Source organism: Pongo pygmaeus, chromosome 18 (genome assembly GCF_028885625.2).
Source record: "Pongo pygmaeus isolate AG05252 chromosome 18, NHGRI_mPonPyg2-v2.0_pri, whole genome shotgun sequence".
Lineage (NCBI taxonomy): Eukaryota > Metazoa > Chordata > Mammalia > Primates > Hominidae > Pongo > Pongo pygmaeus.
Window position 1 is genome coordinate 30,210,506 of NC_072391.2, and position 18,281 is coordinate 30,228,786.

General features: G+C 46.2%; 1 protein-coding gene across 1 annotated transcript in view; it reads right to left on the bottom strand.

The window, feature by feature from the left end:
* Window positions 1-18,281, bottom strand: part of GTF3C1 (general transcription factor IIIC subunit 1) — an 89,888-nt gene that overhangs the window by 64,903 nt on the left and 6,704 nt on the right. The window contains exons 3-6 of the mRNA XM_054452716.2: window positions 13,157-13,333; window positions 12,762-12,905; window positions 8,273-8,369; window positions 3,576-3,699 (exon numbers count right to left, since the gene is read on the bottom strand). Of these exons, the coding sequence (XP_054308691.1) occupies window positions 3,576-3,699; window positions 8,273-8,369; window positions 12,762-12,905; window positions 13,157-13,333 (542 nt within the window). The remainder of the gene's footprint in view (window positions 1-3,575; window positions 3,700-8,272; window positions 8,370-12,761; window positions 12,906-13,156; window positions 13,334-18,281) is intronic.

Sequence of the window (18,281 nt, forward strand, 5' to 3'; positions counted from 1 at the left end):
CCAGCTACTTGGGAGGCTGAGGCAGGAGAATCACTTGAACCTGGGAGGCAGAGGCTGCAGTGAGCCAAGATCATGCAATTGCACTCCAGCCTGGGCAATAGAGAGAAACTCTGTGTCAAAAAAAGAAAAGAAAGAAAAGAAAAGAAAAGGTCAAATAGTGAGGAATCACCTAACAGTTAAGTCCCCAGGACACCTCTCAGTTCCATGAGCCTTTTTTCTTCCTTGCCACAGGACCCAACAATCTTTTCTATTTTCCTCTCTACTTAAAGGCTGATGCTACCACACTTTTCCTCAAGGAGTTCCAGTCATTCAATCAATCACACATTTACTCAGCACTGAGAATGTGTTAAGCACTAGGAACTCAAAGATGAGATTTTGCTCTAGGAAGGTTTCCTTACCTCCCAGCTGCTCCTTCTTTGTTTATATACCTGTGGTATTGTAATTATCTGTGTGTTACCATCTCCTCCACAAGACTTTTCTCAGACACAGGGAAGCCAGACAGGTGGCCAATGCTTCCATTAACTAAGCTAGGAAATAAAGGAAGAGACAAGCTTCCCTAGATGGGCAGTTCACAGTCTCTTGATAAATACACCTGCCTACCTTCTGCAGGGCACTGAGCCCCACCCTGGGGGTGCTGTGGGTCTGTCCTCATTCAGCACACACTCTCCCGAGGAGCGTGAATGAAGTCAGTCTCCACAGGCAACTTGCTATGCCCACAAAGTCAAGCACACAGGCTATAAGCAATCTTTTCTTGTACACCTTTTGGGTTTCCTTGGAATTAATAACTGCACTTTTTGCCATTTACTTGGTTTTTTATGTGCATGTCACTAACTCTAAGGATTCTTTATTTTTCAGTTTCTTCTGCTCCCTACTTTATTTCAGTATCCTGTGTTTGTTTGTTTTTCTTATGAATTTTCCTGAAATATTCAGGGAGGCATTAAAATGCTGCCCAAAGCCCTGTGTTTTGGAAGTGGGGAGGAGGAAGGGAGAAGTTACCATCAGGTGGGCTTCCATGAAGAGGGAGCTTGCAGGGGCTATTTCGTTGGGAAAACCCCCAAATCTCAGTATCTGGAGGATTTTTCTCATGGACTGGTCAGTTTCTTCAGAAAAAGAAGTCTCCAGCCTCTGGCCTAGGAAACCATAAGTCTGGCTGTTAGTGTTGGAGGCGCCAAATGGTTCTAGGAGCCCATGTTCCCTTTTGGAAGCTACTGGAGAATGCACATCAAACGACAGACTAAAACAAGAGACGGCCAAGCTGGGAGCAGCAGCTGGGAAACTCTCATGTAGCAAGACTGTCACAGAGCCCTCATTTTTGGCACAGTGCCCAATCTCCAGCTTGGTCTCATATCTTTGAGCCTAGAAACCCTCTGGCATGCTCTCTAGAGACAACACCAGACTTCTGTCTCTGTGGGGAAGGGCCTCTTACAGGGTTGCAACTTCTCACACAGACCATTAACCAATTCTCTTGTTTCTAGCCCTATCCATACTTATGCTTTCAAAGGCACCCAGTATCCCCAAGTTTTAGTTGATTTCAAGTTCTGAGGTGTCAGTTTTTGGCTATCACCCTTCACAGGCACTTAGCTTTCCCAGTCTGGTCAGTCAATCGCCATTTGCCTATCTGCCTTTGAGCACCCAAATGTCATCACCAGCTCTCCCTTTTGTCATTTCCCGTCCTGTTTTCTTTGTAGTTGAAAGTTTACTCCTCTTATATCTCTTTTCATCACTATGGTGAAGTTTGGGTGGAGTGCAGATAAATGCATATATTCCAACTATCACCTTTTACTGAGAACTCCGACCCGCAGCTTTTAAAATGATTCTGGTTAATCAGGAGGAGTAAAAAGGATGGGACAAAAATCAAGAATAGATAAAAATAACCGGACTTGGTGGCTCACGCCTATAATCCCAGTACTTTGGGAGTCCAAGGCAGGAGACCACTTGAGCCCAGGAGTTCAAGACCAGCCTGGGCATGATAGCAAGACTTCGTCTCTACTGAAAATAAAAAGAAATTAGCCCAGCATGGTAGGGTGTGCCTGTAGCCTCAGCTACTCATGAGGCTGAGGCAGGAGGATTAGCTTGAGCCTGGGAGATCAAGGCTGCAGTGAGCCATGGTTGTGCCACTGCACTCCAGCCTGGGAAACAGAGCAATACCCTATCTAGGAAAAAAATATTATGAAGGCTGGAGTGTAATGGCATGATGTCGGCTCACTGCAACCTCCGCCTCCCAGGTTCAAGCGATTCTCCTGCCTCAGCCTCCTGAGTAGCTGGGATTACAGGCGCGTGCCACCACGCCTGGCTAATTTTTTGTATTTTTAGTAGAAATGGGGTTTCACCATGTTAGCCAGGCTGGTCTCCAACTCCTGACCTCAGGTGATCTGCCCACCTGAGCCTCCCAAAGTGCTGGGATTACAGGCGTGAGCCACCGTGCCCAGCCTAAGGAAGGTTTTTAAAGTTTCACAGTATGCTCCTTAAGTTAACCTTTCTTAGAAGGCTCAGATCCTACCTCTGCTGAGTACTGATTGTTTAACCTTCTGTAAGTTACTCAGCATCTCTTCACTTTAATTTTCTTACATATAAAATGGTGACAATGCCACCAACTTTACAGGGCTAGATAACAAGATGATGCAATACAGAGTAGGCACTTCACAAAGGCAGGCTAAAGAATGATGAGTGGCTAGCAGTGGTGGCCCACACCTGTAATTCCAGCACTTTGCAGGGCTGAGGCAGGTGGATCACTTGAGTCCAGGAGTTTGAGACCAGCCTGGGCAACATAGCGAGACTCTCTCTCTACAAAAAAATACAAAAATTGGTCGGGTGTGGTGAGGCTGAGGTGGGAGGATCGTTTGAGCCCAGGAAGTGCAGATTTCAGTGAGCTGAGATGACGCCACTGCACCCCAGCCTGGGCAACAGAGAAAGACCCTGACTCAAAAAAAAAAAAAAAAAAAAAAAGAGGCTGAGCATGGTGGCTCACGCTTGTAATCCCAGGACTTTGGGAGGCCAAGGTGAGTGGATCACCCGAGGTCAGGAGTTCAAGACCAGCCTGGCCAGCATGGTGAAATCCTGTCTGTACTAAAAATACAAAAAATTAGCCAGGCGTGGTGGCGGGCACCTGTAGTCTCAGCTACTCGGGAGGTTGAGGTTGAGGCAGGAGAATTGCTTGAACCCGAAAGGCAGAGGTTGTAGGGAGCAGAGATTGCACTACTGCACTCCAGCCTGGGCGACAAGAGCGAGACTCTGCCTCAAAAAAAAAAAAAAGAAAAGAAAAGAAAAAGAAGGAGACTACGAGTGGCTTAGTATAAGGAGGAAAAGATGAACTTGTTTATTTGGGCATGTGATAAAACTATGATTTTGGAGGACACCACAGAGATGTTTGCTGGAAGTTTGTTCAGCAAACATTTTCTAGGCACTTTTTATATGGACAGTCCTGAGCTGAGCCAGGCTCTGAGGCGCAGAGTTAAATAAATATGTGAAATCATTATGCCGCAAGGCAGAATGTGATCAGAGAGAGAGGCTGAAGCTTAGAAGAGAGAAGTGAGAGCCAGCCAGCCAAGGGAACAGAAGCTGAGACTCTGCGTTACCTTTCTTTGTCTTACAAGGTCCACATTCAGGGTGGATCTCTTGCAAGCGAAGAGACACCACCTTGGCTAGCCCGGCGTTCAGCATATACTGGTACAGACGCTTAAATGTCCTTTCGCACAGCCCCTGCCAAAACACAATTTAAAGGCTACTATTAGACACAGCAAGATGTCTGAAATGACTAGAAAGTCATGTAAATGAACACAAGTTCAGGACCTGAATTAATTGATTATCTTGAGGTACACTAATGACGAAAGCCTGCCAAGCTACCTTGTTAAGGGACCAAAACAAGGTCCAGAGCAGGATATAAACGATTCTACTTTTCGATTAGAGAGGGGGAAAGAGATTCACTTCGCCAGATCCTGGAAGGGTGCGCAGGCGTGGGAATGAGGCAGGCAGGAGTGGAGGAGTGGGGACTGAAGACTTCATCTGATACCTTTTCATGTTGTTTTGATCTTTTAACCATGTAAGTGTATTACTAATACAAACACACACATAGATACACACACTCCTGTCCCCCACGGGCAGGAAAGGAAAAAAAAGGGGAAAAAATAGGTTAAAAAATTTTACAGGCTGGGTGCAGTGGCTGACACCTGTAATCCCAGCCCTTTGGGAGGCCGAGGTGGGCAGATCACTTAAGGCCAGGAGTTTGGACCAGCCTGGCCAACATGGCGAAACCCCATCTCTACTAAAAATACAAACATTAGCTGGGTGCGGTGGCATGTGCCTGTAATCCTAGCTACTCAGGAGGTTGAGGGTGAGAACTGCTTGAACCAGGAGGCGGAGGTTGCAGTGGGTTGAGACCGCACTACTGCACTCCAGCCTGGGTGACAGAGTGAGACTCTGTTTCAAAAAAAAAAAAAAAATTGTAAAAATTTCAATGTGGTCTGTGAAGTTATAACAGAATGATAATGGGTATTTCCATCTCATCACTCCTATTTTTGCAAGGCTGAAAACCAAAATGATCCTAGGAACATCTCCCCTGCAGGGGTGACCAACAGCAGCCTCCAGTGCAGGCAGTGCTTTTAAAATTGATACAATGTTTTTCTTCAAGAAAGTAATTTAACTGCCAATATTGAAAAGTGAGCGATTTCACATAAAAAAAGACCTAGATTCTGGCTTCTCTTGAAAGGCTAGGACTGTAGCTCCTCACAGCAACAGTGAACAGAAGCCTCGATCAGCTGCTCTTCAGCAGGGCCCGCCCGGCTCCAGGGGGCCACAGCCTTTGCACTCCCCCATCAGACCCTCCGACAATGAAACTGAAGGTCAGTTGCCATTTATCACCATTTTTGTGCTGGTTTTCTCTAATGGTAGTTAAGACAAAAGTTAATTTCTTAAACCTATCCTGTATCAAAAATTTATTTTATACATGGCCCATTTTGCTTGTGGGTATCACCCTCCTGGGCACTGCTGCCATGTGATTTTGCAGCCCCTGGCAGGTTACCATGGCTCCCAGAGAAGGAGCGGATGACAGGAGGCACTCGTGACTGAGAGCTGTTCACTGAGTCTTACAGCTTTCCTCTTACACTCTGGGGGAGAGACAGGGAGCAAATGTCTGTGGGCTGCCGCCGCCACATATGTGTGGTTACCTCCCAGGCTAACCAGCACTCCAGCCCTTGGGTGGAAGAACATATGGCTATCAAAACAATACAGATGACTCACATATGGCTCATTCAAAGCCATGGCTTGTACATGGCATTTATCGTTAATCTAGCCGTGCCCCCAGCATCATAAAAAGACCCCATGGAAACTCATCCATCAGATCCCAGCCCTTGACATATGGCACTAAGCCCTGGACCATCCTAAGAGGGGAAGGATGATGTAGTCTTGCCTTCTGAGGGGCTGCCATCAATGACTTGCACAATCTGGCTAGCAAAAAGAGAAAGAGGCAGTGAGTCTTCGTACCAAATCCCCCCAAAAGGCAGCATCCATATTCATGGCCTCAGCTTCATCTATAGGCTAATTATTCACTGAATCCTGCTCAGCTCTCTGTGACCCCAATTTCCAGCTGTTGACTAGACATCACCAGGGGATAGTCATGGAAGATCTTCATACCCAATATGCCTGAAACTCAGATTTGTCCTGTGCCTCCTCCTCACCCAAATCTGCTCCTCTTTCTGACCTATTTATTCAATTCCCATTCAGCAAATATTCACTGAGCCTCTACAGGGGGCCAGGCACTGTCTTCATCGTGGGGGCTCGCAGTGAGTAAGCAGACATGATCCCTGCCTCACAAGCCTGCCTTTGCGCTGCCTCAGTGAGCAGCAACCACTCCAGCGAAATGCACTGGCTTCATCTCCAGATCCTCCTTCTTCAGTCACCCTTACATCCCAGTGCAGGCACTCACCACGTCCTGTTAGTTTCACCTTCAAAATGTTTCTCAAACAATTCCAGCCCTCATGGCCACAACCTCGCCACCTTCTTCCCATCCCCTTCCCTCCACCAGCTCATCTGCCTAGACTGCAACCTCCACCTCCCAGGCTCAAGCGATTCTCTGGTCTCAGTCTCCCGAGTAGCTGGACTGGCGCATACCACCACCCCTGGCTAATAACTTCTTCATTTCTACAAGGTCAGCAGCAGTGCATAAGGCTAAAGTTTCAAGGCTAAAGTCCCCACTCCTCAGCCAGCACTCCAGTCCTTTCTGATTGGGCCCCTACCTTCCTATCCAGCCACACAATGTGCCGGCTGCCCTCTGGATTACTGCCCACTTCTAAGCATGTTGCATGGCCTTCCACAACTCATGCCTTTGCACCAACTCTTCTCCTTTCCCTCAAATGCCACTTCCTCTCTGTCTATGTGGGGAAAAGCCTAGCTCAACTGTGCTTTTGGCATAGCTCTTCGAGGCTTTCCCCAGTTCTCTAAAGAAAGCACCCCTTTCCCTCTACTGGCGCGGCTACATCCTTCCAGGTATGTGTTCACACGCCTGCCCTTCTGATTAGACAGCTCCACGACAGTGTGAGACCTGTCATCCTGGCTAACTTTCACCATTTTATTGTGGAACACAGTTCTAACTCAACATACACACTCCCTGAAGTATTTGTTCAATGAATAAGTGAAAGGCTATCCAGTAACAGTCAAGGCTTGCTGCTAACACAGTCCACAGGGCTGACCTGAAACCAGACTAGCCCTGTCTCCCTGCCCCCGAGTGACTTGGTAGGAGAGAGGGTTTCAATCGCCAGAGTCTGCATGGGCTGGACAAGTAACATTAATCCACGCGGTGGCCAGGTATTTGTTTATTAAGCCGGTAGGAAATTCCTTCGTTTCTGCCAGGGTTTCCTGAGAGGCCTTCTCCGTCTACCTTTGATTTTCTACTCCGATAAACTCAGACACAGAGAAGCAAAACAGTTCTCCCCTACTACAAACAGCAGTGCTCATGGAGTGACAAATGGCCCTGCCTCCCTGCCTCGTGTCTGAGAGGTGACAGGAAGCAGGTGGACTGCGGGGGACCCAGCCAGTGCACAACTAGTTCCAGCTAACTGCTGTCAGGAGAGATGGCAGGCCCAGGCTTCTCATTTCTCGAGACAGACTGGAAACCTAGATTTTTATGGAAAGTCTCAATTTCTTAAAAAATGCTAGGTCAAATTTATTTTTAACAGACCAAGTCTGGCCCACAAGCCTCCAGACTGTAACCACTGCTTTAAAAAGGCTTAGGCAGGCAGTGAATCTAGCAATGCGCAAGACACCTCCTCCCGCTGTGAACAATGAAATCAGAGAACTCCACTGATGCAACGCCGGGAAAGAACAAGGACTGTCCTGGTGCCTGCGGTCAGACTGAAGACCACTCATTAGGGGACTAACTACTAGTCACCAAAGAGCCTGACTTCAAATGTTCAGTTTTAAGTTTTGGTTTCACCTACAGGGCAATCTTGTTTTCCTCCCATCTCTAACGTTGGCTCTTTCCTGACTTGCACTGAAACCTTCCAATCAGATTGGAAGCAGCTCCCCTCCGCCTTTCTCCCTCTCGCGGTCCCTTCGCCACAGCCTCTGCTCTGGGGCCCAAAGATGAAGCAGGTCAACAGCTGCCTTCCTCCCTGCGTCCTCTCCCCTCCCCCTCAGGACAGCCGCTCTGCTATTTCAGTACAAAACCACTGGGAACAAGATCATAAGCTTGATTACAGAAGTAAACCTAAATGCCACGTTTTTCTATTCCGTCTGAACTTTGATAATAGGTCCTAGAATGAACTCCAGGGGAAAAATGGAAGTCAGGCAAAGGCAAGAATTTAAATGAAGGACAAAGCACTCTCTCATTCTAAAAAAACAGCTGGGTGCAGTGGCTCAGGCCTGTAATCCCAGCACTTTGGGAAGCTGAGACAGAAGGATACTTGAGGTCAGGGGTTCAAGACCAGCTTGGCCAACATGGTGAAACCCTGTCTCTAATAAAGATATGAAAATTAGCAGGGCGTGGTGGCAGGCACCTGCAATCCCAGCTACTTGGGAGGCTGAGGCAGGAGAATCACTTGAACCTGGGAGGCGAGGGCCGCAGTGAGGCGCTGTCGCACCACCATACCTCAGCCAGGGCAACAGAGCAAGACTCCGTCTCAAAAAAGAAAAGAAAAAAACAACAAACAAAGGAAAATCTCATTTGCATCAAATCCAGAATAGGGCTTTGGGTTGCAATTCATTCATCTATGCCTGACAAGACCTCCCGGCTATGGTACAGATCGCACCCAGCCCCGCCCGTGGGAAACCCCAGGCTCACCAGCTCTTCCCTCAGCTTTCCCAGCGTCTCTATGTGGTTAGTCCGCGTGCTCAGCATGACCGAAAGCTTCTCCATGAGGATGTCATATTTGCTCCTCCTGCAAGAAACACCAAGCAATTCGTTTTTTCAAACCTGTTGCTGAAGTCAATATTTACTGCCTGTTTCTTAAAGATGACAAAGCAAGACTTGACTTAATCATTTAACAATAAATAACAGAATCTTTTAGGTCTCAAAGATCATCCAGCCCAACTCCTACCTTCTACAGGTGGAGAGACTGTGGCTGTGAGAGGTTCTGTCACATCTAAGGTCACCTTTCTAGAGGCAATGTATAGACTAGACTCTAGGACTAAAACTTGCATGACATGTTTCTGTAAAACACCTTTCATTTTTACAATACTTTTAAGTTTAGGAAGTATCACACATATCTTCTTACAAATCACTTGGTGAGGGGCCGGGCAAAATCCCAGCACTTTGGGAGGCCGAGGCAGGCAGATCGCTGGAGGTCAGGAGTTCGAGACAAGTCTGGCCAACATGGTGAAACCCTATCTCTACTAAAAATACAAAAATTAGCCAGACGTGGTGGCAGGCGCCTGTAATCCCAGCTACTTGGGAGGCTGAGGCAGGAGAATTGCTTGAATCTGGGAGGTGGGGGTTGCAGTGAGCCGAGATCGCACCACTGCATTCCAGCCTGGGTGACAGAGCGAGACTCCATCTCAAAGAAAAACAAAAAACAGATCACTTGGTGAGGAAGGATGGGGGTTATTCTACAAAGTTAACACTCTTTACTGAAGTTCAGGCTGGAGACACAAACCTAGGTCTTCTTCCTCTAAAACCAGTCCTCTCCTCATTCACTGGGACGCCACTCTGATTCTGAAGCTCCGATTCCTGCTCCTGACTACACTGGCGTGGCAGAGCCTACCTTCCATCTCATTTCTACTGTGAAGCGGATGTCATGATCAATGCTTCCAAGCTAACGGCCAGCAAAGGAAGCTATTTTAAAACACTGAGGGCCCTTGACTGTGTAAGTCTAGGGGGAGCTCAGGGAGGGGTGCAGGGAGAAATCTTGTGGCCAGTTCAGCTGGACAAGCACAGCTTGGCTTGACTTACAGTCCTAGGCGGAGGGACAGCACAAGTATGGGATCCAGAGACTACACCCACTTCCCCATCTGTACTGCCTCTCAATGAATGAAAGAATAAATGGAGGGACAGACAGTTAATGCATATGAGCCACTCTGCATAGGAGGCACTGTGTCACCGCCATTTAATACAAGAGGCAATGGTGGTTCAAAGAGGTCAAGTGACTGCCCAGGTGAGGGGCAAAGATGGAAATACAGATCTTGACTTAATCCAGTGTTCTCTCTCCTACCCCACAGCTGCCACTCTGTGTTCTCGGGCTGAGCAAAGCCTATACACAAGTGAAGAGTTTGGTGAGACAGTTACTTAACCAATAGATAGTATGACCCAATTAAAATGTGAATTCATAAAAGATGCTTCTCTCTAATACTGTACAGTTGGCTCTTGGACAACATGGGTTTGAACTGGCTGGGTCCACTTATACACAGATTTTTTTTCATATTTATTGAAAAAATATATTAGAAAATATATAAAAATACATTAGAATTTTTGGAGATTTGTGACAGTTTGAGAAAACTCATAGACAAACTGTATAACGTTAAAAATATTGAAAAAATTAAGAAAAAGGTATGTCATTACTGCATAAAATATAGGTGGATACTATTTTATCATTCATTACCATAAAATATACACAAATCTATTATAAAAAGTTAATCAAAACTTATGCAACGATTTACAGACCATACATGGTGCCATTTGCAGTGGAGGAAATGTAAACAAACATGAAGATGCAGGATGAAATCAAATCTGCATAAAATTAACTGTAATACACAGTGTACTACTGTTAATAACTTCGTAGCCACCTCCTGTTGCTATTGTGGCAAGCTTAAGGGTTGTGAGTATCGGCTTAAAAATGCCATATGATGGGCCGGATGTGATGGCTCACGCTTGTAATCCCAGCACTTTGGGAGGCCGAGGTGGGCGGATCACCTGAGGTCAGGAGTTCGAGACCAGCCTGACCAACATGGTGAAACCCCATCTCTACTAAAAATACAAAAAAATTAGCCAGGCGTGGTGGCACATGCTTGTATTACCAGCTACTTGGGAGGCTGAGGCAGTAGAATTGCTTGAACCTGGGAGGCAAAGGTTGCAGTGAGCCGAGATCGTGCCACTGCGCTCCAGCCTAGGCAACCGAATGGGACTGTCAAAAAAGAAAAAAAAAAAAAAGCCGTGTGATGCTCATCTCATCTCTGTGTGAGTAGTTCCTCTCTAGTAAATTACTTGTTGCAGTAAAAAGTGATCTCTTCTGAGGTCGGGAGTTCAATAACAGCTTGACCAACATGGAGAAACCCTGTCTCTAAATACAAAATTAGCTGGGCTTGGTGGTGCATCGCTTGATCCCTGGAGGCAGAGGTTGTGGTGAGCGGAGATCGCGCCATCGCACTCCAGCCTGGGCAACAAGAGCGAAACTCCGTCTCGAAAAAAAAGGTAATCTCTTGCAGTTCTCACGTATTTTTCCTCGTGTTTAGTGCAATACCATAAACCTTGACTAACACCATGGGACCCACAAAAAGTGCCACTAGTGATGCTGGAAACGCTCCCAAGAAGCAGAGAAAAGTCAAGACATTTCAAGAAAAAGTTACATTGCTTGACATGTACCGTAGAGTAAGGTCTGCAGCTGCGGCTGCCCGCCATTTCAGACAATTTATCTTGTTAACAGACAATGTAAACTTATGATATCAATAAATACAGTACAGTGTTGTAAACGTATTTTCTTAATAACATTCTCTTTTCTGTAGTTTACTTTATTGCAATAATACAAGAACAGGCTATAACACATGGAACAAAATATGTGTTAACTAACTTTATATTATTGGTAAGGCTTCTGATCAACAGTAGGCTATTAGTAGTTAAGTTTTTGGGGAGTCAAAAGTTATGTGTAGCTGGGCACGGTGGCTGACGCCTGTAATCCCAGCACTTTGGGAGGCCAAGGCAGGTGGATCACTTGAGGTCAGGAGTTCGAGACCAGCCTGGCCAACATGGCAAAACCCTACTAAACTCTACTAAAAATAAGAAAATTAGCCGGGTATGGTGGCAGGTGCCTGTAGTCCCAGCTACTCGGGAGGCTGAGGCAGAAGAATGGCTTAAATCTGGGAGGCAGACATTTGACAGAGGTGCAGCAATGATGATTTTCACTCCTGGAGATCCGCAGTCAATAAAGAGTCTACGCATATGTGTCGAGCACTTTCTTTGGCCCAACCCATGTGCACTGTAAACTTTAACATTTATATGTAATCATTCCCCCTACTTTTGGAGGATGCACCTCCCCTCCCCACTATCCCTCATTGCTGCCTACCTCCACCCCAGAGAGCTACTGGCCAGGTACTGAGGGGCTCAGGGCTTCCTCAGCTAAGGGCTGCTCTTCCCAGGCCCTGCACCAGCTTGACCTTTTCCCATTCTGGCTTCTGCCCCTCCCACAAAAAAGGGCATGAGGTTGTGCAGTGAGGGCTGAGACCTCTGCAGAGTGGTGAAACTTTTCTGTCCCTCATTCCGATGCCAGGTAATTAGGTCACCCCAATGGCAAGGATGAAGAAGTCAGAGATAACCTATTCACTCCCCCAGTCTCCCTGGTCCTCAGAAGGGAATGTGTGCATTTTACCAGTTTGCTGTATCATCTGGACAACAATATCCTGCTAAAATAGCAATAACACACATTGTTATCGCTTAGCAGAACCTTGCCATCTTGTCCATATAGGTTATTATGGTTGAGTGCTGCAGAACATCCAATTTGAAACTGACGTAATTCAACTACAATTCTGCCACCACAAGAAATCAAATCTGACTTACTTTTATTTTTACATCTCCCCAAAATGTCACCAAAATGTTAATGGTTCCTACTGTTAGCTGTGAAGTTACAGATTTATTTTTCCTTCTTTTCTGTATTGTTTCCTGGTTTTCTAAACAAGCAGGACTTATTTTCACAAAAAAACAATAACAAATACCATTTTTTAAAAAGCTATGGTCATATTCTAATTTGGCTTCTATTATTATTTTTTTAAGAGACAGGGTCTCACTCTGTCACCCAGGCTGGAGTATAGCAGTGCAATCATGGCTCACTGCAGCCTCAAATCCCTGGGCTCAAGCGATCCTCCCACCTCAGCCTCCTGAGGAGTTGGGATTACAGGTGTGCACCACCCCGCCCAGCTAATTTTTTATTTTTATAAAGATGCCATCTTGGTATATTGCCCAGGCTGGTCTGGAACTCTTGGCCTCAAACAGTTCTCCCACCTCAGCCTCCCAAAGGGCTATTATTACAGGTATGAGCCACTGTACCCAGCTGCCCCTACAATTTTTAAAGCATACTACACATGGCTGCAACTAAAAAACCTAATGTTTTGATCACTACAAACCATACCTGTCCACATGAAACCGGTTCAGTAGGAGGAGGATTGAGTGTTGCTGGGCTCCAGTGGGTAATCGGATCACATGAGACTGCATAGTAATCAGCCCGTTTTTGTTCAAAATTTTTCTGTGATAGTGCAGCTTCCCAGCATCAACCCTGAAGGAGAAAAGGAGCCATGTTATTTGCTTTGCTGGTAGCTTTATCAATGTATAGAGTCTCTCACTTGGACATAAACACCAGAGACACAAACCTCCTGTCCAGCCAACCTAAGAAACAGTCACTGTGAGACCACGGCCTTGAAACAAAAAGCCATGCCTCAGGGAAGACACCGCAGCAGGCCCCTGCATTTGGGGTTCAGGGTGCAATGATGTATAATTTAAAGCAGAGAAGCAAATCCTCTCACTTACTTGAAAGCAGTGGTGTGAAGGTCTCGCTGGAGCTCCCCTTGCCACCTGGACCGGCCTAGCCGTTCCAGGATGCAGTAGGAGAAGTCGGGCAGCTTCAGGTCCGGATCCCCCTCCTGGCCTATCAAGGCCCTGTACCGCATGGCCTGGGAGGCAACAATAATCAGTTTCTTCCCCCACCTGCAAATCGGAAACAATCGCATGAAGAAATAAGTTTAACTGATTTTAGGAAAACTGACATAAGGAAAAGAAATGTGCAGAATCCTCATTTTCTGCTTCTTCTAGTTCACAAGACCCCAAAATTAAGTTAAGCAAGTTTTCAGTCTTAGAAGTGTAGTGTGCTAAAAAAGACAATAATAATAATAATAATAATAATAAAGTAGTGTAGTGTGCTGAAGGAACAGAGCCAATCTTATTTCCTTGCTGAAAGTCTTTCAGGGCTCGCCAAGGTGCTCAGGTCAAATCCAACTCCTCATCCCGCTCCTCCTGGAAAGCTCTCCACGGCCCAGCCCTCCCTGCCTTGCTTATCTCATCCTCCACAGCTCTGCCCCTCACCCACAGGAGGCTTCCTGTTCCTAAGACAAGCCTCAGGGGTGCTGCCCTTGCTGTTTCCTCGGCCTGGCTGCTTTTCCTCCAGGTCTTTAGGTGGTGATTGATTTCTTCTCATCATTCAGGTCACAGCTCAGTTGTCAACTCCTCAGACCTTCCAGAAAATGCCAACTAGAGTTCTAGCCCCACCCCCACCATTTCCATATTCTTCGTAGCACTTAGCACTCTTAAATGTCTTAGTCTATATATAAATGACTATATATATACATATATATACACACACACAAACACTTTTTTTTTTTTTTTTTGCCAACTTCCTTGTCAGTTTCCCTCATTCAAATATAAGAGCAGGCACATTGTCAACCTGTTCACCAGGACATCCTTAGTGCCTAGAATAATGAATTTGGGGGATAATAGGGGTTCTGTGTATATTTGTTAATTAAATGAACTAGCCCAGTGAGCTGGACTGATAAAACAATCTTCAGAGTCAAAAGCACTGAATGGTGCAATCAGTGGACCCGCAGTCTCATTTTGACTTCACTGTTGAAGGCCAGACCTTGCCTTCAAATCATTAGTTCCTTCTTCTAAATTGACATGTGAGAAAGAACGCACCAAAAGAGGCCAAAACCATTTCCTAGCAAAAGGCATGTGAAGACAGCCCAAGTGAGAAGACTCATTTCTGTGCTGAGACCTAACAGTCTTTACTGTGCATTCCCCATCGCTGATGATGGAGACTCCACCACAATGCCTGGCCTGCTCAATCTAACTGACATCTTGAGCAAATTGACCTGCTCCATTCACCCACTCTCAGAGTCCAAGTCCTGGCCCTGCAGCTGGGAGATCCCACAAGGATGTGCTGCCGGGGAACCCATCCCTCACTCGCTCCTTGGCATCAAGTTACTCAACTGGAGAAGACTGAAGTTTGAATGTGTCCCCTGAAAGTTCATGTGTTAGAAACCTAATTTCCATTATAACAGTATTAAGAGGAAGAATCTTTAAGAGGTAATTACGCCATGAGAGTTCTGTTCTGCCCTCTTGAATACATTAATGCTTTTATCGTGGGAGTGGGTTAATTATCTCGGGAGTGGGACGTCCTTGCCAGATGCTGGTGCCATGCTCTTGGACTTCCCAGCCCCTTGAACCATGAACCAAACAGACTTCTGTTCTTTATAAATTACCCAGTTTGTGGTATTCTGTTGTATCAGCAGGAAATGGCCTAAGGTAGAGGACCCCCCTTTCCCAGATGAAGGAGTCACCAAGGGTCCACATATAAAAGCTCACAGGCTACCAATTCTGTTCATTGGGAGCCAACATCCACTCTTCTCAGCCCTAGTATTTGCAGATGCCTGGTCACGAGGTCCTTCTGCAGCCACACCACTCAACTCAGTCTGACAGTTTTCCTTCCTTCTTCCCCACACCAGATCACTTTATTTCTACCACTAAGTAGGCACAAGAAAAAAAGAGGCTGTTTTAACTTAACTCCATCTTTCTTCACATTGTTTGACACCTGAAATTAGTATTTTGCCTAAGTCACAGAAGCCCATATAGTGCGTCTTCAAAAAGAATGTTACGTTGTGAATACACATGACAGAAAGTCCACTTTATATATCTGAATTTCACAAACTTAGGACCTATGCTCTTTTGTTCTCAAAACAGGCTCATTAAGTTAAATTATAAGGGTCAGTTGGGGGAAAAAAGTTTGAAAACGGGGCGCTAGTTTGCTGCTTTTAAACGTCATTACTCTGACTAGTTTACTATCCTTCACTGTCATGATCCAATGTTTCTGTTAATTATCGCGAATTAGCTGATTCGATGACTCCTGCTAGTTTTAATTTGCTGACTATGGTCATCTTATAGGTTATCAAATGCCAGTGAAGTACCATGCAAAGTACACCAGGCTACCAAGACAAATAAAAATAGTTTCTACCTTCAAGGAGCTCACAGGCTACTGAAGGAGACAAAAATTTAAAATGAGTAATAGTATGAGGTCATAACTTCTCTCACAGAAAGAGGCTCTAGTTGTTGAGGCCATAAAATGTCATAGATGAGGAGCCCTAATTCAAATATGTGTGTATAAACAAGAGTGTGTGCACAGGGATTAGGGAAAACCCCTCAAGGAGGTGACTCTTTTTTTTTTTTTTGAGACAAAGTTTCCTGTTGCCCAGGCTGGAGTACAGTGACGCGATCTCAGCTCACTGCAACCTCTGCCTCTGGAGCTCAAGTGATTCTCCTGCCTCAGCCTCCCAAGTAGCTGGGATTACAGACACTTGCCACCATGCCAGGCTAATTTTTGTATTTTTAGTAGAGATGGGGTTTTGCCATCTTGGCCAGGTTGGTCTTGAACTCCTGGCCTCAAGTGATCCACCCCCCCTTGGCCTCCCAAAGTGCTGGGATTACAGGTATAAGCCACCGCACCAGGCAAGGAGGTGACTCTTGTATTAGCAGTGAGCTGGGTGGATGAGAGAATGAAGGGGAAGGACGCAGAAGCTGCACGGTTACAGAGGCATGAAGAAGCATGCCTGCTCCTGGAGGTAAGAGGTGCAGCACGGCTACAAAGTCTGAAGTGTGGTAGCCAGCTAGAAAGCAGAAGGAAGGAAAGTTCGAGAGGTCAGCAGCGCCTACATCCCCAATGGCCCTCTGATGCCGTGCTGGGGAGTTCAGATTCTATGACATGGGTCAGGGGTTACAACTTCAAACATGTATTTCTAGAAGCCGGCTTTGTGCCAGGCATATTATTATAGAACTGAGAGACATAGTGGTGAACAAGAAGGATAGAGTCCCTGCCTTTGAGCAATGTATAATCTAGTGAGGAAACAGTGACATAAACAAACACTTAAAACCATTTTTGGTGCCATAAAGAGTACTATGATGGTGTCTGGGTAATGGAGGACACTTCCAGAGGAGTCAGGTTGAAGTCTGAATGATGTGGCAATGTGAAGATTTGTGGACAGAATATTCTTGGCGAAGGAACAGCACAAGGATTGCCTTGAGACAGAAAGGAGCCTAGCATGTTGAGGCTGAAGTGCAGTGCAGAGTGAAGAAACTGAGGTCGGAGCACTGGGTGAGCAGAGGCACAATCACATAGAGCCTGCCGGGACCCGATCAGGAGGGCAGGGAGCACACATGAACACAAACTCACGGTGTGTGGAACCGGGTGGTACATGGCCAGCTGAGGGTAACTCTGGCCTGTATCACCCTATAAAAAATTGGTCTCAGTGCAGCTAGATCTTGTGACTTTTCAAGAAAAGCTAGAAATCCAGGTTTTTAAATATTAGCAATGAAATAAAATTAAAAACCAAACAGAATACCATGCTGGGCACACAAAGCTCATCTGTGGGCAGATTTGGTCAGTTTGAAACCTCTGCCTAGTGTGGTCAGGGTACATCCCATCACACTGGGGCCTAGGAGAGTCCCACGTTTATGACTTGTACAGCCACGTGCATGAGAGTACATCTGACCAGAATAAAGAACGAGAAAAGGCAGTACTATGGTTTGGATGAGGCTTGTCCACACCAAAACTCTTGTTGAAGTTTAACTACCAGTATGCCGGGTGCAGTGGCTCATGCCTGTAATCCCAGCAGTTTGGGAGGCCAAGGTAGGCAGATCACCTGAGGTCAGGAGTTCAAGACCAGTCTGGCCAACACAGTGAAACCCCATCTCTACTAAAAATACAAAAATTAGCCGGGCATGGTGGCAGGTGCCTGTAAACCCAGCTACTCGGGAGGCTAAGGCAGGAGAATCACTTTAACCTGGGAGGCGGAGGTTGCAGTGAGCCAGGATCGTGCCATCGGACTTCAGCCTGGGCGACAAAAGCAAAACCCCGCCTCAAAAAGAAAAAAAAAAAAAAAAAAAAAGTTTAATCCCCAGTGCAGCAGCATTGGGAGGTGAGGCCTAGTAGAAGGTGTTTGGGTAGTGGGGGATGGATCCCTCATAAATAGATTAATGCCAACTGGAGAAGAAAATGAGTCTCCTTCTCTTGGGAACGGATTAGCTCCGGTGAGAGTGGGTTGATGTAAAGCAAGGATGTCTTCTGGGTTTTGCCCCTCTACACATGTTCACTGTCCCTTGGACCTTCCACCATGTTATAAGGCAGCACGGAAGTCTTGCCAGAAGCCAGTGCCATGCCCTTGAGCATCCCAGCCTGCAGCACTGTGAACTAATAAGCCTCTTCTCTTTGTAAATTACCCAGCCTCAGGTATTCTGTTCTAGCAACACACAACACACTAAGAGAGGAACAGAAGGCAGGTTTGAGTTGAAGGAGAGTGATGATCACACTGGTATGCAAGGCAGATTATTGGAATAACACATATGCCTCTTGGGAAAGAGATCTGGGACTAGACAGAGAGCCTTTAGAAGCAGTCAATGTGTTTTTCTTTCTTTCTTTTTTTTTTTTTTTAAGAGATAGGGTCGACCAGGCATGGTGGCTCACGCCTGTAATCCCAGCACTTTGGGAGGCCAAGGCGGGTGGATCACCTGAGGTCAGGTGTTCGAGACCGGCCTAGCCAAGATGGTGACACCAAGTCTCTACTAAAAATACAAAAATAAGCTGGGCATGGTGGCATGCACCTGTAATCCCAGC